Source organism: Crocodylus siamensis, chromosome 11 (genome assembly GCF_052110815.1).
Source record: "Crocodylus siamensis isolate JL-2025a chromosome 11, ASM5211081v1, whole genome shotgun sequence".
In the NCBI taxonomy this organism is placed as follows: domain Eukaryota; kingdom Metazoa; phylum Chordata; order Crocodylia; family Crocodylidae; genus Crocodylus; species Crocodylus siamensis.
In genome coordinates, this window is record NC_143405.1 from 7,435,425 (window position 1) to 7,460,805 (window position 25,381).

Genomic DNA, 25,381 nt, shown 5'->3' on the forward strand with positions numbered 1-25,381 from the left:
CCCTGCTCCCGCCACGGCCCCTGGGGGCGCTGTGGGCCCCGGTTGAGAATCCCTGGCGCCCCGGGGGCGCGGGCGCGAGCGCGGGGCAGGCGCTCGCCGGACACCCCCGCGCGGGGTCCTTCCTGCCGGCGGGGCCCGCGCACGTGGGGCCGCGCCATGGAGGGGGACGCGGGGCTGATCCTCAACGTGAGCTCGCTGCCCGGGCCGCCCCGCCGCCAGGTACGACCCCCGGCCCCGCCGGGCTGCCTTGAGAGCGGGCTCAGGAGACTTCCCGGGGAGGGGGCGTGTCTTCCTGCTCCCTGGTCCCTGAGGGAGAGGCGATCTCTTACGAAACCGCGGGGGAAAAAGTTCTCGGCCGGCTTTGCGGAGCCATCCGCCTTCCCCAGGCGCGGGGCGTCTCCGCTGGGCTGAGCCCCAAGGAAGGAGGGAAGCTCCAAGTGCGGGTGACACTGTACATGGGTGGGAATTAGGGCCACGAGGTAGAGCAGGGAAAGGAGGGGGACAAGCCACACAGATTCCAGGCTCCCTCCTGCTCTGGCATCCCAGGCCCCTCCGCCCTGCTTTGGGGGTTGTTGGTTGTAGCTGCGTTGATCTGACTCGCTGTTTGCCGACTGCTTCCAGCCCAGGACGCGCTTACGTTAATAAAAGTTTTCTGCAGCATGCCGGTTAAGGCATTCCTGGGCCTTGGAGCTAGTGTGGCTCGCTTCTGACGGCACGCTTTTGTGTCGCGGCACGCTGGTTGGGAAACATCAGTCTAAGGATGTAGGCAGTCAAGCTTTGTTGGGGAGATGCGATATTTTTAATTAGACCAGCTCAGTTGAAAAACAGTCGGGGTTGGATGCTTTCTCCTGGTGGTCTTGGGTGAATTTCCTGTTCTCCTTTTGATTTTTGGAAGTCCCCTTTCATGCTGATCTGTCTCCCTGCTGTGCCATGATGATGCTTCAGAGCTGCTGTTAGAAGCTTTGAAAATCATGGCGAAGTCGGGCGGAGGTGACATCTTGTCCAGCGCCCTGCCCGAGCCTGGATCGGCCTCGTTCAAACCATCCCGTGACATCTGTATGTAAACTCTGTGTAAGACTGGTGTCAGCCCTGGCACAACACAGACCTGACACCCTACCCTCGCACAGGGAGAGCAGGGGAACCGCGGCAGCCAGTGTCCTGCTTCTGGAACATGTCAATATATGCTTAAAAGATCCCTGATAGAGGGCTGTGCCTGCCTTTGCTTACAGAGGAGGGGAGCTAGTTTGCAACTATCAAACCCCAGATAGGTCAGGTAGCTGAAGACCAGTGTTTAACAGCTGGATCTGTGCTGTGGTACTCCTAGCCCTGACACTGTTGGGGTCCCATCACTTTCAAGACTTGGAATAGGAGTTCCTAACACCCCCCCCCCCCAAAGTACACAGATAAAGTTACAGTTCAGTGCAGTCAACTGCAATTCATCAGAGTACAATTTAAGTTACAAAGTAGATAGCAGGCCTGAAAGATGCTGGTTGCTTAAGCAATCTGTGCTTTTTACCAATGTGATGTAGATAAGTGAATCTGGTATGCATAGAAGTAAAATGCACCGCGTGTAGTGAAAGTTGGGAAAAAGATTCTTTCATCAGAGGTTTAGATCAGCAAGTGAAATGTCAAAGACGTGGAAGTATGTGTGTCCAGAAAAACTTACAACCTTGGACCTTGTGCATGTGTTGGTTGTTTTTTTGCCCCATGGGTTTCCCCCTTTTCCTCCCTTCTCTCCCTGCCTGGCCTGGTGCTTATGCCTCTGGCTGAATCCTGTGAGCCAGCATGGCTCTGCATGGGGGCAGAGCCCTGTTCCTGTAGGTCTCGTCACTTTAAAACCAAATATTGTATCAGAGTCACTCGGTGGGTGTGATTTGGAAAATCATACAAGTCCCTTTTAAACTTAACAATGGTGGTTGCAGTGATAATGCTCTGTACAGGATTTAGTTTTCCCCGTTTATATTCAGTTCTTGGCTTGTTTGGCAAAGATCTAGAAACCTGTCAGTAAACTTTTCCGAAGCTCTTATGCAGTGACTTAGGCCCCGTTTAAAATTTTAACATCACATCACTTCATGAGGGTAGGGTTTACTGGAGAAGAGAATGCTAAAGGTTGTGTAACATCACAAGTGTTTGATCGTATCCTAATCATCACTATGAGAGCAAGCAAGGTGTTTTATAAGTATATGATCTCTGTTTAAAAGTGATTTGTGTGACAGTTTGGGATTCTCTGGCCTCAGGAGGAATATTTACATTTGGGTGACATGTCAGGTGCCTGATGGGGAAGACCTTTCTTTTTTTTAAAAAAAAGACACTTGTGTTGACTTCAGCAAAAGACATCTTGGAAGGGGGATGCCGGACGCTGGACAACAACTAAGATAAATCAGCAAGAGGAGAGGGCACAGGGAGGTGATGAGAGAGGTTCAGAGAGCAGCTGCTGTGGGTTAGCTTTCCTGGGGGGATGGACACTGGAGCAGCTCCTCTCTGGGTGTAAATGGCCATGGTTTTATTGAAGTCAGTAGAGCTACATGATTTTGCAGTAGTGGGGGGTTTAGCTCTGTGAGGTCACAATTTGTAAAGCCATCATGAAGGATGAAAGGAAGGGAAAAAAGGAATAAAGGTTGCAAGGGGGGATGGGGAATTTCAAATCCAGGCACAGAGAAGGGCTGGAAAAATAACAGAACGAAATACAGGATGTGGCAGAAAGGGAGGAAACACACAGAAGGATGGAGAAGGGGTAGGGGAAGGCCTAGGGGGATAAGGTGTTTGAAATGGTTTTCAGGTATGTATGATGGACTGCAGCACACCTGTGAAGTGATAAAGAGGGATGGTGAGGGTTGGAAGAAAACCCAATTAATGTTCCTCAGGTCTGGCTAAAGCAACATGGATCACTCTTGGACCAACAACAGAGCGATGAGGCTTCCTGAAGCCTGACAAAAGCACAGGGCAAGCCAAAGGGGGATCCAGCTGCGGATCCCTGCAAAGGATTTGAGGCCTGGAGGGACAGCTTCGCTCTGATTGTGAGCCTGCACAGCGACACCGCAGACAGCGATATGTTAGAGAACGTTCTGTTTAGCTACCAGAAAGGCTAGCTTGGTTGCTACAGTGATGGGCATCAAAATAGGACTTTTGATGATGATTATTATTCTACTCCTAGTATCCAGAAGTCTCAGTCGTTGTACGAGATGCTGTACAAACATGTGGTGGGAGACATGTGGTGATCCAAAGAATACCAATAGATCCGGTTACAAAACCAAACCCTGCTACTTTATACGTAGAAACGAGGGCTCCAAAAGGAATAGAGACTGCTCCCCAGGGAAAAGGGCCTTGCACTATGGAGAAGAAGGATATCTTACTGCTCAGTTAGTCTTTGCAGTTTAACCCTGCCTTTCCCCCCATTTGCTTGGTAACACAGAAGCAGAATAAGGCTGTGAAAAGAAAGCCCCAATGGATGGACAATGGTACGCCCACAAAGCGGAAACGCACGCTGCCTGCATCCTCTCCGCTCAAGAATCAGGCTAAGGCGGTTGACGTGAGTGGGAAGGGAAATTTGGCATCAGCATTTGTTCCGAAGAAGCACCCGACTGACAGGCAGGATGAGAGCACGAGACCTTTTATTAAGACATCCAGCTTGTTTAAAAACAACCCCAAGATTCCAGAAATCCCCAGGTATTCTGAACAAACCACAATGACGTGCTGTTGCTTTTGCATGTATAAAGCAGGTTTTCTTTCTTTTTTATTTAGGAAGGAATTAGTTAGTTAGTTGATTTCTTTTTCTTTTATTTGTCCATTGAACTACATTGGTTTTCAGCCTTTTTTCCTACTGAGCTCTCTGTCCCTTGTAGGCCAGACTTATCCAGCACCCCTCTCCTTTTTTAGCATTCTAGGTAAGTTTAAAAAAGGAGCAGGAATTGGAGAGACGGGATGGTCGCAACACCAAGACAGAAAGAGCTGATGACTGAAAAGGACCTGATTCCATTTCCACAGAAGTCTTTTAGGGTTTTGCTTTCAACTTGTGTAGCTATTAGTGGTTTGGGGCCTAGGGTTTGTTGGTATTTTCCAAAGACATGGCAGGAAGGACCCTTGGACTCTTAAAACAGATGCTGGACGTCTCTTTTGAATCGCCCATCTGGTGAAAAAGGGGCCCAGAAGCTGGAGTATTGTCACAGTAACAATTTGCTGACTAGCTCGTTTTCCTTTTCTGCTGCCCTGTTGGGTCATACAAGTAGGTTTTCACAGGAGCCACTGTTAAGGAAAGCCAATAATAAAAGTAAAAGGCTGGGTTTATTTGTATTGTCCCAGAGAGTTTCAGGTTGCTTTAGGGATCCACCAGTTAAAAGCAACTTCAGTATCTGAGAGGGGCCTTTTCTTGTGGTTGGGCTGATCATATTCCTTCCTTGAGTGGGGCTGGTCTTTTGGGTCCCATGCAGAAAGGAAGCTGCGATTGGTTTTTGTACTGCTACAGCCTCTAGTTGTGGCTGGTTTTCTGTGACTGGGAAAGTCAGGCCAGACTGCAGTGAATCTGGACCGTAGAGTGAAGGTGATGGGACTCGCTGCTCTTACCCTGTTTGATACTGGTTTATATGTTGTTTTTAACCTGCTTTACAGAGGTACAGTGCAGCTGGTGCAAGAAAAGGTTTTCACTTCAGATTCTTTCACCCAGCTGGATCTTCATCCCCATCTGGTGAGTCTGGGCTGGCAATGGGGTTCTTGGTGTGTGGCTGCTTTTATTTGTTGGTTCAGAGTGGATGTTGCTTTGAGAGACCGCGTATTTGGTGCTGAGATGCAGAGGAGGACTCTCCATAAACACCGAGATGTGGTTCTTGTTGCCCTTGTTCTTGGTGACTCGAGGGAGATCTCGTGCAGTCTGGATGAACTTTGCAGCTTCTGAGAGTGTCCGTTGCATTAATACCCTGCCAGTGCCCATTGCTGTGCCTCATCCAGCACCAGCAAATCACATCAGCCTGACCTGCAGGTGCCGCTTTCAGCACCGACAGTCCATGCGTCACCAGCTCCTAATCCTGCATTGTCAGCTAGCAGCAATCCCTACTGCATCCCATCCTGTATCGCAGAGCACCCAAAGCCCTCCCATTTGTCCTCCCAGTACCAAAAATGTTGAGTAGCACTGGGAAGACTAAATGTTATAGTCCAGTGTTCCTTGACCCATGAGGGCTAGTGCTATTTTGATGGATTAGTACAAATAGGTCAGGGGTCAGTGATCTTTTCCAAGTGCTTGTCCTGAACTAGTGACCAGTAAGAGAGAACATAGGTCTTCTGCAATCCAAAGATTACCAAAGAGAAATGTGTGAGTAACACCTTTTCATCCTCTCATTGACTCCTTAGGTATCCACAATAACCACTGTTTTGAAGATGTCTAGTATGACTAGGTAAGTTAGTTAATGTGTCAAATATTTTGGACTTCAATAGTTCACTCTAGCTGGGGATCTCCAAGCACTTTGCAAGTCTGATTTCTTAGTAAACACCCACAACACCTCAATAAGGACCGTGAAGGCTCAGCACTGTTAAAAACCTGGCTGAAAATTGACTTGCAGGGTACACAAGTCATTGTTGTGCTGGAAATGAAACCCAGGAGTTTGTGCTTTTAATCTTGGGCTTTAGCCACAAAACCCTCCCTATTCGAATTCAGCATAGTTATTTTATTTTAACTTTATTTTCAGAAGTTGCCTTTTGTGATGCAGTGTTTTGTAGTGATTGGAGAGACCTAGGCTGATGTAGACCCAGGTGCATAAACTTTAAAGCAGTTGAAAAATGTTACAGTGCCACAGTTGTGTATATGTGCTGAGGCTGTGCTGTGGTTTGTGTTTTCTAAACTTACTTTGTTTGTTGCGTAGTGTCCAGAAGCAAACTATTCCTGTGCTGCTCCAAGGCAGGGATGCTCTGGTGAGATCCCAGACAGGTTCAGGTCAGCATTTAATTGCCAGTATTTTGTACTAAGGGCATGTGTAGATGAAACAGGGGCCCTAAATTGAAGCAGTGGGTTTTTGAAAACACTGCTTCCATTTAGGGCCATTTAAACTCCTTGCACTCCTGTCTTGCACACACCCCGCTGACTTACCTGCCTCTCTGGCAGTGGGGAGGTGAAGGCAAGCTGCTGGCAGGTAGAGCAGTCCCTGGGCTGCGGTGGGGGGGCTGGTGCTTCCCTCCGCAGCAGCAGTGGCTCCCCCCAGGTGGCACCCAGCTTGGGTGGTCCCGTGGGGCACCGCAACCATGGAGGGAAGCACCAGGCTCCCGCACAGCTCAGGCAGGGAGGGTCCGGGAGGTGTGTGTATGTGTGTGTCTGTGGGGGGTGGAATCAGGCTCTCTGCTTTTCTTGGGCAGAGCCTGTCTTCCCGGGCTGCTTCCAGGCTGCCTGGAGGGCTTCTTGCAGAGCTGTGGAGCTACACAGAGCCCGGTGCTTCACTCTGCTGCTATAGGGGCAATGCGCCCCAAGTCATTTAAGGCGCATTGCAACACCGAATTTCCTACAGCGGCTGGAATTAATGTGTAGTACACCGCCAAGGCATGCTCACCATTAAAGCGATACAAAAGCATTTAGCCTGCTTTAAAGTGTTGTGCACACATGCCCCTTGTTTTGTCTACACATTGCCTAAGGGACCATATTTAGTGGATTGCTTGATTTGACCCAAAGCATTGCCTTCACCTGTTGCAGTTGGTCAAATTGACAGACCAACAGCACTAGCTATAGGCAGGCATATTGTAGATGGGTGCTGGGCCAACTTCTTCCATGCAGCTCTGCCAACGTGGCTCAACCCTGACATGCAGCTGCCAGCTGTTGCAAAATCCAAGGAGACGTGTGCTGTGTAAGGACCATCTTGAGCGGATGCTGGGCTCAAGAAGCCCAGTGCATCCAGCAGCAGCCCAGGTCCAGACCCAGCATCTGAATTATCTGCTCAGTCTCCTCAGAGCAGTATCTAATGTTGTCAGTTCCCGTGGGTGGAACATTTTATGGACAGAGCTTGGAAGAGTTCCACGGTCTCCCTTCCACCATCTGACCCCATCACCCATCAGACTCACCATTAGGAATTTTCACTTTGAGTCCCCAAAACCTCCAGCCCCTGACATCACTTTGAGAGCGATGGGATACATATTTCCTTCTGGTACACTTAGATTTCCTGAAGCTTTTGAATTTTACAATTTCTATTTGTTTGTTTTTTAAATGACAAACTTCTTGCATTGTCTTCCTTCCAAAGGTAAAACTCTGGCCTATGGCGTCCCACTGGTTCAGTCCTTGCAGGGGAGGAAGTCAAAAATACAGGTACTTACCGCAGAAGAAAGCATGTGTTGAAACTGAAACTGGCCAGGCCAGAGCACTGGAGAATATCCTGAATAGCACATTCCTGCACCAGACCCCCTCAGGGTAGATTTGGGATGCTAATGGGTCCTTTCCACTTCTGACTTCTCTGACTTTGCTGTGTATTCAACGTAGTGATGTTCTGTCTCCTGTGTTTGCAGCGCAGCGATGGGCCTTATGCACTTATATTGGTTCCAACAAGAGAGGTAAGTGGCCTTGTCTTTTAAGGGTCGTGCAGGCATGTTTGAGTTTGATTTCTGCTACTTTCCAAGGGCCCTGAATGTTTGGCACTGAGTCCAAGAAGAGCCAGGTTGGGCCCTTGAGGAATTATGGGCCAAATTATAATTGGCAAGTGTCTGCCGTTCCACGGAGTCAGCAGTTTTTTGACAATTGCCAGTGGTGAATTTTAGCTAAGTGCCTCCATACCCATCTCCAGAAACATCCCATTTGGTCAGAGAACTTGTTCTCTTGTCTGTGGGGGACTTTACCCTAAAATCCTGAGGACTGTCGGTCTCACAGTGATGCTGTATCCTGAGAATCGTCTTTGAAAGTCTTCATTTCACCTTTAATTTAACCAAAAAGAATTTAAGAGCCAGGGGAACATTTCAGCTGTCTTCCCTTTGGGCATGTACAGTACAGGAGTCTGATACCTGGTCTCTTTCTCTTCTCTCAACCCTTTATTCAGATCTTCTCCCAGGTTCTTCTTTTGCTATCAGTGTTGTACAGTAATGAGCCAGAGAAAAATATCTAAGTTTCCCCATGTGTTTCAGAATTACTTGGAGATATTAGAGGAGCTCCTTGATGGAAGGCATGGGAAAGGACCAGTGTGTCTAGCCCAGGAAAGACGCATTTGCAAGTAAAACTGGCAATAGCCTTGAAGATGCTTACTTTGCAAACTTATGAGTTTATGCAAATACTTCATTTTAAAAGCCTCCTTTTAAAATCCATCAGCAGATGCTGAGGATGAAGCTACCAGAGTTTGTTTCTTCATTAAACTCTCCTCTGTTTGATTTATTTTATTTGCCTTCCAGAGACAATTTCAGAGTAGGGCATCAACCTTTTTTTTCCGTAACTTCCGGATGGAAAATTGATTGCAGGTATCTAGTTCTTGGCATGATATTTTATGCAACCTGCAGTACAATATCTCAGCTCAATACTGAGGAAGGAAAAGGCTCAGAAGCTATTTAAATTTTTACAGCAGCAAACTTGCTGGTTCACTAGGATGCTACATGAATACTAAGCATATGAGAATAGTCCTTAAGCTTGTTCTGAAGGCATACCATTGAGTACATTTACAAGGCTGATTCGTCATTACTATTGGCATTCTTCTTCTGATGGTTTGCAACAGCTTCTTTAGTAACCTGGCAAATAAATAATATTTAGTAGTTTGCTAGTCTTTCCTGACTTCAAAGAACTATATTTCCTCTAAATAAACTTTTCTCATGTATGTGGATTCCATGAACTAAGATGGATTTGTAGCAACTATTAGCAGCTGGGCAAACAGAATCATAGAAAGTACAAGTGACCCAAAGTCAGCTTATAAGTAAATGGTTGCAATGAGAGAGAGAGACCCAAAAGTTTTGGGCACTGGTTGCTTCATGAACTCCTGCTTTATATTTCCTTTCCCTCACAATTTTCTTTTGGAAATGGTTCCATTTTCCTCTATGCCATTTCAGTGGAACAAACCCAGTATGACTTCGGAGAACTGGCTTATCAGTGCATCACCAAGAACAAAAATGTCAGCAGAACCACTTTTTTTTGGGGGGTATGGGTCCAAATATAATAGAAGGGTCTTCCTTTGGCTTGAATATTCAATGGGTCAGGATAGATATGGAGTTAGGGTTTGTTTGGGTTTTTATATGGTAGAGATACTTTGAAATCTAGTAACTTAAGTCACTGGATTATAACACTGTGAAGAGAGCATATTTGAGCCCCCAGATTGCTGGATGGTGCCTTTTAGTACAGACCTATCAGGCTTTCATGACACTTACTCTCCTCTGTTGATATCCACAGCTAGTATTACAGAGTTTTGATACAGTCCAGAAATTGCTTAAGGTAAGTACTGCATCCTGTATTTCCTTCCTGCTTATTTCTGCGTCTTTTGTTCTAAGACATGAAACACCTTCAGTTCCCCTTTCAAGTCAGGTGGGAGTTGAAGGAACACAGCATCTGGCAGGCTATCTGGTCCTTCAAGAATAAATCCAGTTCACTTTTATTTTAGTGGCCAAGAGAAAGCACGGTACGTTTGAGTTTGATTTCCCCATTGGATGCTTCCAGCTATTTGATGAGCATGTAGCTGCTTAAACAACTCTCTAAGATATTATAATTCTCACAGAAGGCCAGAGGATATTCAAAAGGACTTTTGTACTGGTTTGTTTTTGGAGGTTCCTGCCTCGGTTTCAGTAGGCTCTGTAGCTGCGACTGGACACACTCGTAGCGGCAGGTACCCTTTTACTGAAACTGATACTAGGCCGGGAAGGTTCTGAGGCAGACTGGGAGTTAAGGGATCAATTTGCCACTTGAACTTTCATCTCCTTTTTTAATTTGTTAAAACTAATTGGCTCAGTGTTGTTAAGAGTAATAGAACCTCCCTCACAACAGCTTCCTGCCCTGATCCTGTAAGCACCTCAACTTGTGATTAACTTTGCTACCGTGAGACATTTGATTGATGTGTAAGTTAGTATTTAAGTAATGTGTATAAGCAAGCATTTGCAAGATTGGGACTTCAGTCTGTTATTTCCCATGCTTCCTAATAACCAGATGGTTCCCCAAGTCCTCTTCTATCACAAAACTGCAAAGACAATGACTTTTCTTTATATGAAGATGCTTAAATACTTTAGTAGGTTGAGGAGATATTGATCAGCTCATTTCCCTCGGGGAAGGGTAGCGTGCTACCCAAAAGCTGGCCTATGTCTATCCCAACCATGCAGTTGGTTCAATAGAAGGTATTAACCACAAAGATGCTTGCCTCTCTCTTAAAATAGTTTAGCCATTTTTAAATTTGTAATGAGGTGTCATGGATAGAAGATCTTTTGATCCGAAAGTTGAGACCTGACTTCAGCACTGGCCGGTTTTGTTCCATCAAGATCTCTGGAACACCCAGTTAATGGTAACCTCCAAGGGAGAAAGAAATTGGGGGTTTTCATCCTTTACGTGTTACACAGAAAGAATTAAAAACAACGTTGGGCTAAACTGCATTATAATAAAAGAAATGAAGCACTGCTTTGGTGCTGCATGGTGGCCTGGCCTGGTAACATTTTCAAATTATACCTAAATCTTTTGGTAATCCAGTGTTTTTGGAGAAGGGGCATAGGTTATGCTTCCATACCTATAAAAGGTGCTTCTGTACATGGCTGGAAGTTCTTCTTGAGATGGGCACTTTAAAGCTCCTGGGATTTCGGGGGGTATTCCAGAGATGTTGGGTGTCTGGAGGTTTGGCTCAACAGCCTTTCATTATCATTCCAAAAAAATTATGGATGTTGGACTGGCTGTTCAAATGGCCTGCTCCTTTAGGGCAGCTTTTATGGCTGCTTGACATGCTGAGAGTTGTGCAAACATCCAGCCTTTCCTTAAGCACTAGATGCGTATGTGCCATCTGTAAAAGTTGCATTGTCTCTTTTCCTTCCTCCATCTTGAAGGAGATGCGTGTTTTGTTTTCATCTGTAAAAAATGCACTGTGCTAGATTTGGATGGAGACTATAATAATCTGGTTGAAGTGTTGGAAAAATTCCTGGCGGGGAATGAGATTTCATCCTAAGAGCCTTTGCTAGTCTCTCGCTGTCTCACACACACGTTTATATAAAGGTCTTTTGTTAAACTGTGTTTTGTTTCTTATTTTGCTTGGCTGTAGGAAGATTTTTTCTTAAAAGCCAAGAGAAGGACGTAGCATTATGCTGTGTCTTTGAACATTTAGGCTATGCGGGGAAGAGGGAAAGAATATTATTATGTTATTAGAAGTGATGCAAAAATGATTGCATTTCCATCTTCCCAAACAACACTGGAAGCAAGTCTCATATGCAGAATTAAAGCTACTGCTGATATTTAACTGCAGGTGGGACAGTGCGTGTGGGTTGTCTGTTGGATCAAATCAGATGCATGCAGCTATAAACCCGAGTCCTCTATCTTTTTGTCAAGAAAAATCAGGTTTTGATTAGTATCTGTCCTCTTATTAAGAAGAATTCATGTCGGTCTGGCTTTTTCCTCACTGTAGCCATTTACCTGGATTGTGCCTGGAGTGCTAATGGGGGGAGAAAAGAGGAAATCGGAAAAAGCCAGGTAGGAAGCCAACTTCTTAAAATTGTATTTTGGGTTTCTTTTGTGTCCTCAAGCCCTTTCATCTGTCACTCTTGTTTAGAGTGACTTTTTACTGGGAGAGAAGCCTGTGACTTGGATCAAGCTGTGAGCTCCCCAGATCTTACACAGAACCAGTGCCTGGGTCAGCAGGGAGCATTCAAAGCTCTCCGTTGGCTCTATTTTTAAAATGTTGATGAGCCTTCTGAGGAGATGATCCCTGTTGATGTCAATATTTTTTCCTTCTCTGGCAAACACCAATATTTGCTCGGTGTACGGTGTTGGCTGCAATGAGAATGTGTTTGTCTAGGGGAAGACAACTGATTTTTATTTTTCTGGAGTTAAAATCGTCTTTATTAAATGTAAGAAAATAATCCTGAATTATTTTCAAGATTGTATGTGAACACTGCAGTGGTGTAGGAGATTGTTTTCACCCCAATTTAACAGAAAAAAATGGAAAATGTGGAAATTGTGCAAAGAATTTTGCTATTATATGCAAAATAATTCCACACACCATTTAGTTTTGAGTTATTTAAAATACTTGGTTTCAATTTCAGCCTTTTTTATTTTATAATATAAAATACATTTATAAATTAACTTGTCAAAAGAAAACATCAACATCTTAGATCTTGAAAATATGGAAATGGATTTCTGTGCTACCAAAACCTTTCGTTTCAGTTGTTTTTCTAATCTAAACATTGTCAAAATCGTGCCTGGTGGATATCAACTCTGAAGTCCGGATATCTGCTGTTAGTGAACTAGGAACAAGCTGTCAATTATTTTATTTAATTTAAACAGATTACGTAAAGGAATAAATATTCTCATTTCAACTCCTGGCCGTCTGGTTGATCACATCAAGTCTACAAAGTGCATTCACTTCCATCGTACCCAGTGGCTGGTTCTCGATGAGGCAGACAGGTACATTTCTACATGCTTACAGAGCTAACACCTGCATGCTTTAGGGTTTAAGGCAACCTCCAAGTGTCTTGGCTTGGGAAGAAATGTCCCTTATGGCCATATTATTCCAGTTACCCACTACAGGAATTCTTGCACCTTTCTCTGAAATATCTGGTGCTGGCCATCATTGGAGATAGGCCCCTGGCATGCTCTGCCTTGGGACTTTCAGCGTTCTGAATTGACTTCCGAAGTTTTGGGCCTTTTCTTGTTCTTCCTTCCATAGCTTTCTTCATGGTATTTCCCTTGTTTGCAGGATCCTGGACATGGGCTTTGAGAAGGATGTGACTGTCATACTTAATGCCTTAAATGCAGAGAGTGAGAGGCGGCAGACTGTCTTGCTCTCCGCCACGCTCGCACAAGGTAGGCCATAGAGCCTCATTTTAAGCAACGTAAAGCACAGGTGATTGTGAAATAATTGTAAGGTCTCAAAAAGAGTGGTTGCCAGAGAATAGGAGCTTCTAGCTCTTGTCCTGGGCTTGGTGTACTGGATTATGTGCCTTTTTTGGCTGATACATTTCTCATGCCACAGATGCTCAATTTTGTCTCATGGTTTTGCCAATTTATAGAAGGTTTTCACTCCGGTATCTCGCTGTACTTTCCTGTCCCTTTCAAACTGCATCAGTTGTCTTTAAAGTCCATATATCATTACCCACTTCATTATTGTCCCAGGAGGTGATAGGGAACAATTACAGTATGCTTTGCTTTACAAAGAAGCTCCGGCTGTGGGTATAATGGTTTTTCTGTGACTTTAGGTGTAACGAGGTTGGCCGATATCAGTCTGAACGATCCAGTCAGCATTTCTGTTGTGGATGAAACCTGGGACAGAAGTGAACCTGAGCTGGAACCAGTTCAGGGAGCAGTTTGTTCCCCAGTTAACATGGGGAACAGCAGCTTTGCTGTACCAGAGAAGCTCAAGCAGCATGTGGTGGTGGTTCCCAGCAAGCTGAGGCTTGTCACCTTATCTGCTTTTATCCTTGGGAAGTGCAAGGTAAGGCTTCACTTGTGTTGTGTCTTTGCCTCAAAGGATTATGGGCCTTTCCAGCTCCTCCGTATCTGTTTGGTCTTGGAACAGAAAATGAGTGGTCCTTGAAACGCAGCAGCTCGAAAGCTGTGTGGGTTAACTCACTATTGTCTGTGGGCCAAACTGCATTAAATCCATACCTTGGGCTCAGTCAAGGAATTCTGGAGCTGGTGGCAAACTCAACAGGTAGGGTGTAAACATACCTATCGAGTCCATTTGGAAACGTGCGTGCTGTCATGCTAACAGTAGTCAGGCTTGCACTCATTCTGACTTCCTCTGCTCAGGAGTCCTGCAGCAAGGGGCCATCCCCTGTGAAATCTCTGCCATCGACGTCCAAGACTTTTGGCACAGGCACTGGTGGCTGCAGTGCCCCAGTAGCACACAGCTGTCTCAGAGATAGGCAGGCTTTAATATAGTACGGTCCTAGGCCGTCCAAGACCATGTGGATTACATCCAGGACTTACGGTCCAGGAACCAGGAGAGTGTTTGAGGCCTTACTGTGCGGGCACAGCATGCATTCCTGCAGCATGTAAGTTGCTCCAGGATATTAAAAATGCAGTCCTTGGTACAGATATATAAAAAAGGCCTTGTGCATTTTCTTGTCCTCCCTGCAGTTTGAAAAATGCCACAAGATGATCATCTTTTTCTCCAGCTGTGAGCAAGTGGAATTCCACCATGAACTCTTCCTAAAAGTCCTGTTGGGAGGTGCAGAGTCTGACCAGCCTGGGCATCCACTGCCTCCATTGCCAGACCTGAGGTTCCTCCGACTACATGGCAACATGGATCAGGAGGTGAGCACAACACGTATCCATTAGGAGGACGGCCAGTTGTAGTGAGAAGTGCTGCCATTTGCCCTCACTTGCCTTTATCCCCTTCCCTAGAAGAAACTGGTTTCAAAGCCTCTGTTGGTTTTGGTTCCACAGACACTTTCCCATAACTTGTCTGAGGTCAAACTGAGACAAGGGAAGGCGTCCTACTGGTATATGGTACTAGAATAGGCATTTGTCACTCACTGTGTCGTTGAGTCTATGCATGTGTGCTTCTAGCCATGCAGTACGTGTTTTTATGCTCAGGGGTCACCTGCAGGCTTTTTGCTCAGCTTAAGAGGTCCACAGGTGGAGCCTTGCAGGAGATACCTTCCCCCTCCTTCCTGGTCCCATCCCTGACAAGCCCTTATAAATGTAGCCCAAGACTGGGAAACAGGAGGCCTAGTTTTTGTACCCGATTTCTGTACCTGATTCTGTCACTGATTTGCTCTGTGACTTCGAGTGAGTCAGTAAGGCCCTAGGGGCCTTTGTTTCTCCATCTGCCGAGGCGAAGAGAGAGATTTGACTTGCTTGTGTAAGATGTTTGAACTCTGTATCTGAAAGGAACCGCAGAAGGGCCAAACATTGGTGTGTCACCAGGTTTGTGCAGTTGCGCACACTTAACCCATCTCCCTTTTGTGTAGGTGTACATCCATCTCTCCAGGCTAGGCAGGGAATGGCTTTCAAACCCAAAGAAACTGTCAGTCTGATTAAACTGATTGTCCAAGTCCAAGTATTACACTGTATAAGTTGGTGGCCCTGTTACGTAGAAGATGGAACGGGCTGGCTTCGGCTGCAGAGAACAATGCCCTGACAGACTTCCCCCTCCCCAAGGGATGGTATTAGCACTCGAACAGAGATTGCCCAGCGAATAGAGCTAGTGAACTGGCGTAAGCATACCAAGCTTGGCTGACTTGCTGATTAGAGTGGAATTTGATACTGAAGTATTTACAAGGGCAGAAGCGTATCCAAGTGAGCATTCACAGCAGAGGCTTTGAGTAGGAGAGGAAGGTCCCTGAAAGCTCAGTAACCCTTTCCCTGCCCCTAGCCTGTGCAGGGTGGGGAGTGACTGCCCTGCTCTGAACAGCACAGTGGCGACAGCAAATGAACAACGCTCCTGCAGTAAAACGAGAGGTGAAGAGCCATTGTTTTTTCTCACTTGTTCCCGTCCTGTGGAGAGCAGGAACATGTGCTTTGCTGTCCCTGCATTCTGGCCTCTCCTCACCCTGCCTGCCTGGGAGAGCAAGCAGGCCTGGCCTGGCCCAGCTCTAGCCTGGCCAGCTGTTAAGGCAACAGAACACCACTAAGTAGCTGGCACCAGGGGAAGGGTTTTGCCTTTTTAGTACCCAGTGTGTAATTAGTGCTTGATGTCTTCAAATTAAGAGCATTAATGGAGCTAAATTGTGGATCCCATATGGTACTGCTGAGCACGGCTGCTGTCATTGTCAACAAGATACAGAGCACTCTCTTCTTGAATTTTCGTTGGGAGAGGCGTGAGCACATCTGAGAAACCCAGGTTTCCATCCTCCTTCTTCAGTGCAGAATGATCTATTCAGCCAGGGATTGCTCTGTGCAATGAGGAGAGATGACAGTTTCACTCAGCTCTTTGCTGTGCTAATTGGGATCAGACTGGGAGCAAGTCTTGGAGCCTTGAAGGCAAGGAAAGCTTGTGGGGATGGGGGTAGATGGAAACACGCTGGAGCCAGAAACAATAGAGGGAGGGTGGTATTCTTAAGGCACATCTAAATCTTTGCCTAGCTGCACCACTCTAAGGAGAGCTCGACTGTTATGCTGGTCACGTGCTTAGAGCTGCTCCACGGTACCGGTTTCTTTCATTTCTATGCCTGGGCATGAAATGGATGGAGCTTATTTCTCAGTGGTATGGCCAGCCTCCCTTAGGAGGCAGTTTAACCATTCCCCTGAGGCTAGAGAAACCATGAGCTGGTGGAGAAGATCTAGAAAGACTCAGAAAAGAAGACTGGTCTGTGTGCACTAATCTCCCTCAGTGATTAGAGGGCAGGGAGACCAGGTGAGAGAGTAAGTGGGTGCATCAGTCTGTCTCTAAATAGCTGATGGCACATAGGACTAATATGGTGTTTAACATGAGCTTGAGGGAGTGGTGTGAGACAGCACCTCCTTGCTTCACAGAAAATCCTCTGCAATTTAGAAATCAGCATTTGTTCAGGAAAGGCTTGGCACTGAAGAAGCAAGAGGTTGAGCCGAGAAAAATGAAGGTGTCCTGGGTAAGCTTGTGCAAGGTCCTGGAGGGGACGTATCTGCCAGGTACGGGGACCGCATTGATGGAGCTTTGTGGGAGTCCGGCACTGGAATAGCAAGGGTCATGGCTGTAGGGCCTCCTCATGTGCCCCCTGTGTCCTCCTGGGGAAGCTGATGGATGGTCTTGCTTTGGAAAGGTCCTCACCATTTGAGAGTGAAATCCCTGGCAAGAGTCAGTGCCTCCCTGGCAAGAGCTCTGCGTGGTTTGGCCTCTTGTAGCAGGAACATGGGGGAACTCATTCATAATCACCGTGCTTTAATCAAGCTTGACCGCTAGGGGGAACCTCTTGTGCTCTTCCAGGCAGTTACTGATGAGGCAGTACCTAAATTAGCCTCCCTCTAATCCATTTTAAGAAGCTTGTGCCTTCCCTAATGGGTCCTTTCTACACAGATCCGGATGATCCCTTTAGCATACTTCTATCAGCTCAGGTTTCACAAGCCCTGCACATGATGGCCATCTTGGTTTGGACCCAGGGATTTGGGCTAGCCCCAGGCTCTGTGCCTCCATATCTGTGCCAACCACTGTGGCCCTTGTTTTTCCAAATCCAAGAAGTCCTCCGCAGCCTGGGTAGGAACCCATCCGCTTTTCTTCTCAAAGCCGGCCAGGAAATTATGGAACGTGACTAGTGTTTTCTTATAGCCTACCGTGTCTGGTCCATCACTTACAGCTGACCATACTGTGCCCTGTTTTTCATCCTCTAGGAAAGGACTGCAGTATTCCAGGAGTTCCTGCAGGCCAAGATTGGCATCTTACTCTGCACAGTAGGTACCTTCGAGTGTCACCGCAAGGATGATAAGGGTCCCAGTGTGGTAGGCAGTGATGTCTGTGGTTAGACAGGGTATTGGAAGACCTTGCTTCAGTCCAGTGGTTTTCAACCTGGGGAATCCACAGACTATATCAAAGGGGGTCTAAGGAAAGATGACTATGATCAATCAAAAGTATGTGGATACCCACACTTACCATTCAGAAGGGTCCACACTTCCATTCTATGTTTTTTAGGGGATTGCAAATGAAAAAAGGTTGAAAACCACTGCTCTAATCTAATCCTGGCCCCCTGACCTTGGGAAAGTCAGTGATGTGTTCTGTCTCAGCCTCTCTCCCTTGTGCAGCAGACCAACAGCTCCCCCTTTGTAGATTATGTTGCAAACCGTTGGTGGAAGTCACCCAGTATAAAGAGCAAAATCTTACTAATCTATTGCATTGGCTGTACAGCTGCCCATCTTGGAAAAGGTGTTTCTTCGTGACTTGCCCTGCAAGTGCAGGAGACAGAAAGCAGGCCTGATAATGTACTGTGCCCATAGCTGCCAGGTAAATTGGATACAATGTGGTAGTTCTAGTCTTGACGACTACCCCAGGGTTAAAAAACAAAAACGTGCTGGGAACAATGGCAGCATAGCTAGAGGACTGTTTCATTAGGAATGCACTTGTTTTGTTTGCCCTTCAAGCTTCCTGTAAGGATGGGGAGGGAAACACCTTTACTCCATTGGAAGTTCGCTGGCTCCCTCGTGCTGTGGTGGCACCTCTCGCATCTCACTTCTGACCTGTCGGTGCCACAGCCAGCCTGCTGTAATGGTGCAGAAGGCTGCACGATTTGCTCTCTAATCGTGGCAGCTGTTGATCTGAAAACGTGTGAATCTTGGCGATTTCTACCCACTGCAAACTTGTAAATTACAGCGATCGGGAGTAATTAGAGCTGAGAAACCCTCTCCAGCTCTGAGTGACTCTGGTTGTTGCGACACCTTCTTCTTAAAGGAAAAGGGTTGCGAGCTTGTGGGGGGCTGCAGAGGAGATCAAAGTTTACTGAAATGCTTTTTTGCAGTGGGTTCGACTACCCTTTAGATGCAGGGATAGCTTGGACCTAGGGCTGCCGAATGACCTATGGCATGACTTGCAAAGCATACTTGTCTTCAGCCAGCCCTCGCCCGAGGAACCTACATCCCTTTGTTTTTTAACCTTGATCAAGTCACTGAAACCCTCTGTGCCACAGTTTTTTCCCAGATACCATGGAGGTAATGTTTTTCTACCTCAGCATCAAGACCACTGCAAGGCTTATTAATTCACTGGCTTGCATAAGATGCTTTCAAGGGAAAAAGTACTTGGTAAATGCTAAATATCCTCTAACTAATATTTATTGTGATCTGTGCATCTACTGGATAGAAGAGAAGAATTTCCCAGGAAGACTCACGTTTACTGACATTGCATTGCCTCTCCAATTTAAAAAGCAGCAGGCAGGTTTATTTTAAGATTTGAAGGGTAGTAAATGCGAGTTTGCTAACAACTTATCACTCCCTCTTCTGCTGAAATGCGGGAGGAACATAAACACCTCAGCTTTTCTATGTAGCGCATGTTCAGAGTTGACAGGTCTGTGGTTTGTCTCCTTTCCCACCATCACTATACAAATTCACAACTGCTTTAAGTAGATGGATGAAGTACAAAGGTAGCGAGCACCAGCATGCATTCATTCATTCATTCATTCATTCATTCATTCATGGAAGGGAGGAGGTAAACTGAACATGTTGCTGCTCTGCTAATACACTTCACTCCTGAATTTCAGTCTCTTCCCACCTCTTCCAAGTCAGGGTAACCAGCCCGTGCCACCCGGGCATTTGTTCACAAATGGCTGGGTTGAGAACTCCTTTTCACCTAAGCCTCCACCTGGGTCTGAAACCCAGGATTCCCAGAGATAAAAGATGACTTAACCCATCAGTCTTTGTGCCGTAGTTTTAACGAGGTGGTTCTTAATCCCCGAGACCCACGGTGCCTATTGGATTCTGTGCCAGGTTGTGCCAGAGTACAGTAGCTGATGTGGGGGCTTCATGCTTCCTTCAAACAGCCTGTAGGCAGGTGTTGTCACCACCTTAACACAAATGTAGGTCAGGACACTTGTCCCATCGACCTGACCAGTCCTGTGTTTTGTGTTCTGCTTTGTTCTTTAAGCCATGTGCGTTGTTTCAAGCCACGATGAGGTGGCTGCGGGAGTGTCTCTGGGGCACTGGTGATCCTTAGTTAATGACATTTCTATTTGGCATGGACACATTATAGGCAGTGGGGACATTAGTGTTGGTTCCCATGGGTGGCACGAGTCTGCTCATGGTCTCCAGCTGCAGCAGGGCAAGGTGGGAAGAGACAGAAAAGGGAGGATTTGGGCAGATAAATAGGATGAAAAAGGGGAGAGTGGAAGGCAGACCACTTGGGTGCTGGTTTCAGGTGTTGGAGACTTGGGTGCAGTTCCCTTCACTGCTATGGACCTCCCGTGTGGCCTTGAGTCGGTCACTAAATCTCTGTGCTTCAGTGCCCCCTATTTAAAATGAGCATAACAGCACCCGGCCCTGCTTCCCAGGCAAAATGGGAGGATAAATACATGAAAGATGTGTGAGGTACCCAGTTCCTATATTGATGGGGTCTGTATAGATGGTTTGGATAAAGAAGTAGGCCAGACAGTAATTCCAAAATGCACGTGCCCCTTCGCACTGACACCACAGGACAGGCGGGAATTGTGATAACTTCTAGCCTACTGCTCCGGCACTCTGTCTAGAAGGCACGGGTTGTCAGACAGTCGTCATTGCCCCAGTAACAGCACAGATATTTCACAGGCAGGAATTCTTGGCTCTATACTGTAAAGCCACCTATGTGCTTTGTACCCACAAAGTGCCAGGGTCTTGCTCACTCAGTGCAGGCTTGTGCTGCTCAACAAAGACCACTAAACAAAAAAAAAATCCTCTCCCCTTTTTGTCTCTGGCTCTCTTGTCTCCTTTGCTTTTCTTCCTGCTGTGGCAGTCCATGGAGTGCACTCTTTCTGTTAATAGTTTTTATTTTTACTTCGTTTCTTTTGCCACGTAGTATAGCCTGAAAAGCAGAGGTAGTCCATCTCTGAAGATATCCTGCAATTTTATTTCTCTCTCCTATGCTGAAGTTCTGCACAGCTTCCTTCGGGATGTGCCTTTTAAACAAGTTCATCTCTTCCAGGGGGAGAGGAAAGATCATTTGGAGACTGTTTGCTGTTTACTCAGTCACGCTAACTCATCTTGCCAGTTTTCTAGCGGCCCCAGCCAAGAGCTTTCGCCTCTGACAGCTTCTGTGCTCTCTCCTTCCTCCTCTGATTACGCAGCCCAATCTGTCACCCTGCCGACGGGGGTCTCTACCCTGCTGATGGCTTTCCACACTCGGCAGTAATGACTTTTGGCAGGCCGGGAAGGCGCGAGAGCTCCTTCCCCAGCTTGGAGAGCCGTTAGACCCTCTCTCCCTGTTAGCTAAAGCACTTTGTGAGGTTCTTTGGTAAATAAATGAGTCATTTTAATCCAACTGACAGCCTGGCACCTGAGCAAGCTGCCTTCCATCTGTACTTCTAGGCCTCATGTAGGCAGCCAATTGTCAAGCTCAGGGCCTTCAAGACCTCACCATTGAGTGTCTTTCAAAAGCAACTTTAGCGATTTCTTTCGCCCTAATTAGGTTGCATGAGAGGGATTGAGCCAACCGAGGCCCTTGCGAAAGCTTTGTGGCCATGGCTCTTCTGATACCTGGTGGTAATTCACCTTGTTTTCTAGGTAGCATCCTCAGGACCCCCCCTGCCCTAGGCAGCCGGCTTGATCTGGTGCCATGAATCGGCGAGAGCAAAAATTTCAGCAGCCCTGATGGTGCCCCAGGTTGGCTGTGCCCTGATACTGTGCCCTTCTGCGGCTTCCAGGCTCACTGCAGATGGGACCGGGCAAGACATGTTCATTGCTGTCATCTTTTTTTATTTCCTTCTCCCCTTGATCTGATGTGGTTCCTTTCATTTTGCTTCTGTAAAATCCACCCCGACCCTGCTGAAAGGATTATCACAGCCGAAACCGTGCGGGGAGACACCAGTTGGGGGGTGGGGAGGGGAAGAGAAGTCCCTGGTGTAGCCCAACAAGGCCATCGCCAGCGATTAACAAGCGGTGCTGACAGCCTACAGAGGGGAAGAGAAATCCAAGCCCTTCCTCATTTCTGTGAGACTTGGAGCAGTGGAAAAACGGGTCTGTTTAATAGGACACTCTGTGGACTCACTCAGGCATGCAGATTTTTTGCTTCTTTCCTTGTCCCCAGGTCTCCATCTCTCCTGCAGACTGTTCCAGCCTCTGCTTTTACAGGAGCAGATTTTGCACCCTTCAATAATGGCTGCCCCCTTTTTTTGTTCTTGCCTTGGGATTGCAGGCCCCAGTTTTTATGGTTATGCAAGAGCTGCTTACGTGCAAATCCATTAAGTAGATGCAGAGTTGTCAGTTTGTGCGCCAGTAGGTTTTTTTGGGGGTGGGCCTCAAAAACAAAGGGGGCTATAATCTGTGGGTACAAAACTCCAGCGTGAAGCCACGTGGCCTCAGTTAAACTGCATTGTCGTTACTGACTTGCATTGTCCAGTGCCTGTTCTGCTTAAACAAATAACTGATTTTGACGGTCTCATTTAAATCCTATAAATTTAAATGCTATAAATCCTATTTTAACTAAATGGGTCTTAGAATGGAATCTGCTCTCTGAGCTTTGCAGTACCCAGCAAGCCAAAGGAATATGATAAATCAAATTGAAGTCTGCTCCTGGAAGAGAGAAAATAAAGTTTGGGTGAAATCTTGATCTTATTGAACTTGATGGGAATTTTGACACTGATTTCAGCGGGGCCCGGAAGTGATCCCAGACATTTGACAGCTGCTAAATGTGATCCCAGTAAATTAATTGGATGTTTGTCACTAGTCTTCTGTACCTCTCTCAGGTGCCTTTCTTGTGGAGAGGGCCAAAAAAATTGTATGGCAGTTTATGAAGCAGGAGTCTCTTAGCATTTGAGGTCCACCAGCAGAGAGAGTGGGTTGGTTTAGACTTCCATACCCTAACTGTATCGTGCTGCTTTTCCAGTAGGTAATAAGACCACAGAAAAGCCAGGGGGACAGATACTGAGTTTGCAGAACCCTCCAGTAATCAGTAAATGTATCTCTAGTTGGCTAATGTAGTCCCTAAGGGCATAAATGCCAATAATTGGCAATCTAAACTGAATACTGATAATAATCCTGCACAGGCAGACTAGTCTGGTGAGTAAGCATGATTTTAGGAGCCAAGAAGTCCTCCTAAGTACAGCTCCCACCCTTCCTCTGTCTTAGGCTGGCCCTTACCATCTTAGCCTGTCCGTCTGCTTTTCCAGGTGGCAAATGGGGATAATACCATTCAGTATTGAGCCAGAGCCTGAGAACAGAAATCTGGTTGGAAGGAGAAGGGCACATTTACTACTTCTTCCCATACTGCCAAGTGGGGCAGGAGGTGCCTCACAGGGGAAAAAAAGTTACGAACTGCTGACTATGGAAATATGGGACTGAGCAAGCAGTGAAGAGACCAGGCCTATTGTCCGCCTGCTGTGAGAGAGCGTCCTGTCAGATGACAACCCACAGTTCGTCTTGGTGCTCTCCTGATACATTGTGTGCATTTTCTGCATTCTCACTGCGTGCTTCTGCATTTCTTAAAGCTGTTATTTTGTACCTCTGCTTGTCCAGCTCTATGAATGGGGCATCCCTTAATGCTACCAAAAGCGGTGTCATGGCACGTGGCTCCTGCTGTACTGCAGTTGGAGTCACAACACAACGCGTTTGGGGTGATGGGAAAGCTGCTGCTGCCAGAACATCAGCTTCTGAGTCTGTAACGCCTGTGGGAGTTGCTTGAAAACACTTCAGTGGGTGGCCAACACGTTTTTAGTACATTAGGCTTCCGCTTTACATTTGTAATCTATTCTGGTTTGGAACGAGCCAAAAGACGCATGTGTTCCAAAACATTACCTAATGAGTCCAGCCTGCACACTTCCTCTCACTGAACGGCACAAGTGCCCGTTCCAAGACCATGCAAGGACATGACTTATGACACAAAATACCAGCAAGAGGTGCTGAGGCTATTTTTTGACAGTACTTGAAACCCTAAAACCCACTGGTGATCTGCAGGGCCCTGGGTAGGTCAAAGGATCTCACAGTTTCATAGTTTCTAGGGTCGGAAGGGACCTGAGCAGATCATTTAGTCCGACCCCCTGCCATGGCAGGAAAGAGTGCTGGGGTCAAACGACCCCGGCAAGGTGTACATCTCACTCAGAAGAAATGCTTCCTTCGTAAGTCACTGGGCCAGCCCAGTGGCAAATGCATCAGATAACAGCCCCAACACTTCTCTGCAGGGCTGAGGTTTATCTCTTCACTTCAGAACCAGGCCAGGATAAATACAAGGGATAAGTCAGCCTCTGTCAGACTCCCTGGAGGTTTTTCTCTCTATTGAGTTGCTCTATTTTTATCTAAGAACCAAGTGATCTTGACTTAGATCCATCAGGAACACCAAATGCATCAGAGGCTGGGGCATGAATGAGGTTGCCTCACTTAGATGGCTGTCTTGCCCTGTGACCTCTTAATCTGGCCCAGAGTATCTGAGTAGGAGCCTCATGTCTCATCTGGTAATCACCAGTAGACCAACGCACGTTTGCTTTCAAGGGCCCTGCTAGGGCAGGACATCAAGCTCCCTCTCCGAGCAGACGTGGAAAGCAGTGGAGCTATGTGTAAATAGGGGTGGCAAGATTACAGGGTCCAGAGGAGAGTTTTGACCTGGATTCTGAAACGGACTGTGAGCCAATAAAAGTTATTAAGGAGGCAGTTGGTCTGATCTGACCTTATTGAAGCGAGAGAGCCACCAGGACTTCATGTTTAGGCTTATTAGGGAAATCAATAGAAAGGGGTTTCATTTTGGACATAAACAAGGCTTCCAGTATAAAAGAGGAGGTGCCTCCTAAATGCTTGAAAACCAGCATCTGTGGATAAAGTAATGGTGAGAGACAGAAAATGTTATATCTTGTACAGATGAGAGTACTAACCCTAGAGATCATTAAACCTGAATTAATTTTTTAAAAATCAAATTCCCTTTTCCCTGCAGGTTCTGTTTATTTATGTTCTCCTGCATTTTGCCTGGCTGGGAAGGGAAACGTAGAGCATCATACTCTACTGTTCAGTTCTCATTTGGTAGCATAGAGCTGCAGCGACTGCAAACACTGCAAGGAAAGGCTTAAATTTAATCGATAAAGTTGTTTTAGGACTGGATCTTGCCACCCATATTCATGTGCCTGTAACATCAGTGCCAGGGCCGAAGGAGCAAGGTCTTACCAACATACAGGTGGCAGAATCTGGTCCTTAGAATTTAAGGGGCCAGTGACTTCAGCAGTTGTAAAGCAGCATAGCTTCATGGAAACAGATATAGTTACATCTGTGGGAATTAATTTTTTTTTGCGAACTCCTTTTTGCATTTAAACCCTTACATATTGATTATGAAGTTCCCATCCATCTCCATCTAATATAAGAGGTGCAAAAGTCTCCCTACAAAAACATCACATTTCCCCAGATGTCACTTATTCCTAAGACATTTTCTCCTAGCTGATTTTTTTTTTTCTTTTTTCTTATAAAAGGATGTTGCTGCCCGTGGGTTGGACCTGCCTCAAGTCACCTGGATTGTTCAGGTAGGTTTCTGGGGGTTTTGCTTGTGTAAATTGTTTGCAGACGGGGGAGCCTCCTAGTGATATTCTGTTCTTTCAGGCCCAGATCCTGCAATATGAGTAGATATGAGGAAGGGTCCATTGCAGAGTCCCAATGACTCCTCGATGGAGAAATAGTCTTCATTAACAGGTCCTTTGTTTCCTTTATGCCAAAGGATTCTCAAATACCCTTTGTCTTTTTATGCGGAGCGGGTTCAGGGGTTAATCT

The 25,381-nt window shown here is 46.4% G+C and overlaps 1 protein-coding gene across 9 annotated transcripts in view; it reads left to right on the top strand.

The window, feature by feature from the left end:
• Nucleotides 1–68: 68 nt before the first annotated feature.
• DDX31 (DEAD-box helicase 31) overlaps nucleotides 69–25,381 on the top strand; it is a 66,191-nt gene continuing 40,878 nt past the window's right edge. For 8 of the 9 annotated variants that reach the window (XM_090022713.1, XM_090022716.1, XM_090022718.1 and 5 more), the window contains exons 1-15: nucleotides 69–219; nucleotides 3,413–3,666; nucleotides 4,606–4,681; nucleotides 5,341–5,384; nucleotides 5,850–5,920; nucleotides 7,209–7,273; nucleotides 7,471–7,515; nucleotides 9,323–9,364; nucleotides 11,520–11,584; nucleotides 12,398–12,517; nucleotides 12,810–12,916; nucleotides 13,309–13,544; nucleotides 14,192–14,368; nucleotides 17,363–17,422; nucleotides 25,087–25,137. In XM_090022713.1, coding sequence (XP_089878839.1) covers nucleotides 157–219; nucleotides 3,413–3,666; nucleotides 4,606–4,681; nucleotides 5,341–5,384; nucleotides 5,850–5,920; nucleotides 7,209–7,273; nucleotides 7,471–7,515; nucleotides 9,323–9,364; nucleotides 11,520–11,584; nucleotides 12,398–12,517; nucleotides 12,810–12,916; nucleotides 13,309–13,544; nucleotides 14,192–14,368; nucleotides 17,363–17,422; nucleotides 25,087–25,137 — 1,476 coding nt within the window. In that variant the 5' untranslated portion in view covers nucleotides 69–156. The remainder of the gene's footprint in view (nucleotides 220–3,412; nucleotides 3,667–4,605; nucleotides 4,682–5,340; nucleotides 5,385–5,849; nucleotides 5,921–7,208; nucleotides 7,274–7,470; nucleotides 7,516–9,322; nucleotides 9,365–11,519; nucleotides 11,585–12,397; nucleotides 12,518–12,809; nucleotides 12,917–13,308; nucleotides 13,545–14,191; nucleotides 14,369–17,362; nucleotides 17,423–25,086; nucleotides 25,138–25,381) is intronic. The other variant, XM_090022719.1, reaches the window with a different exon arrangement.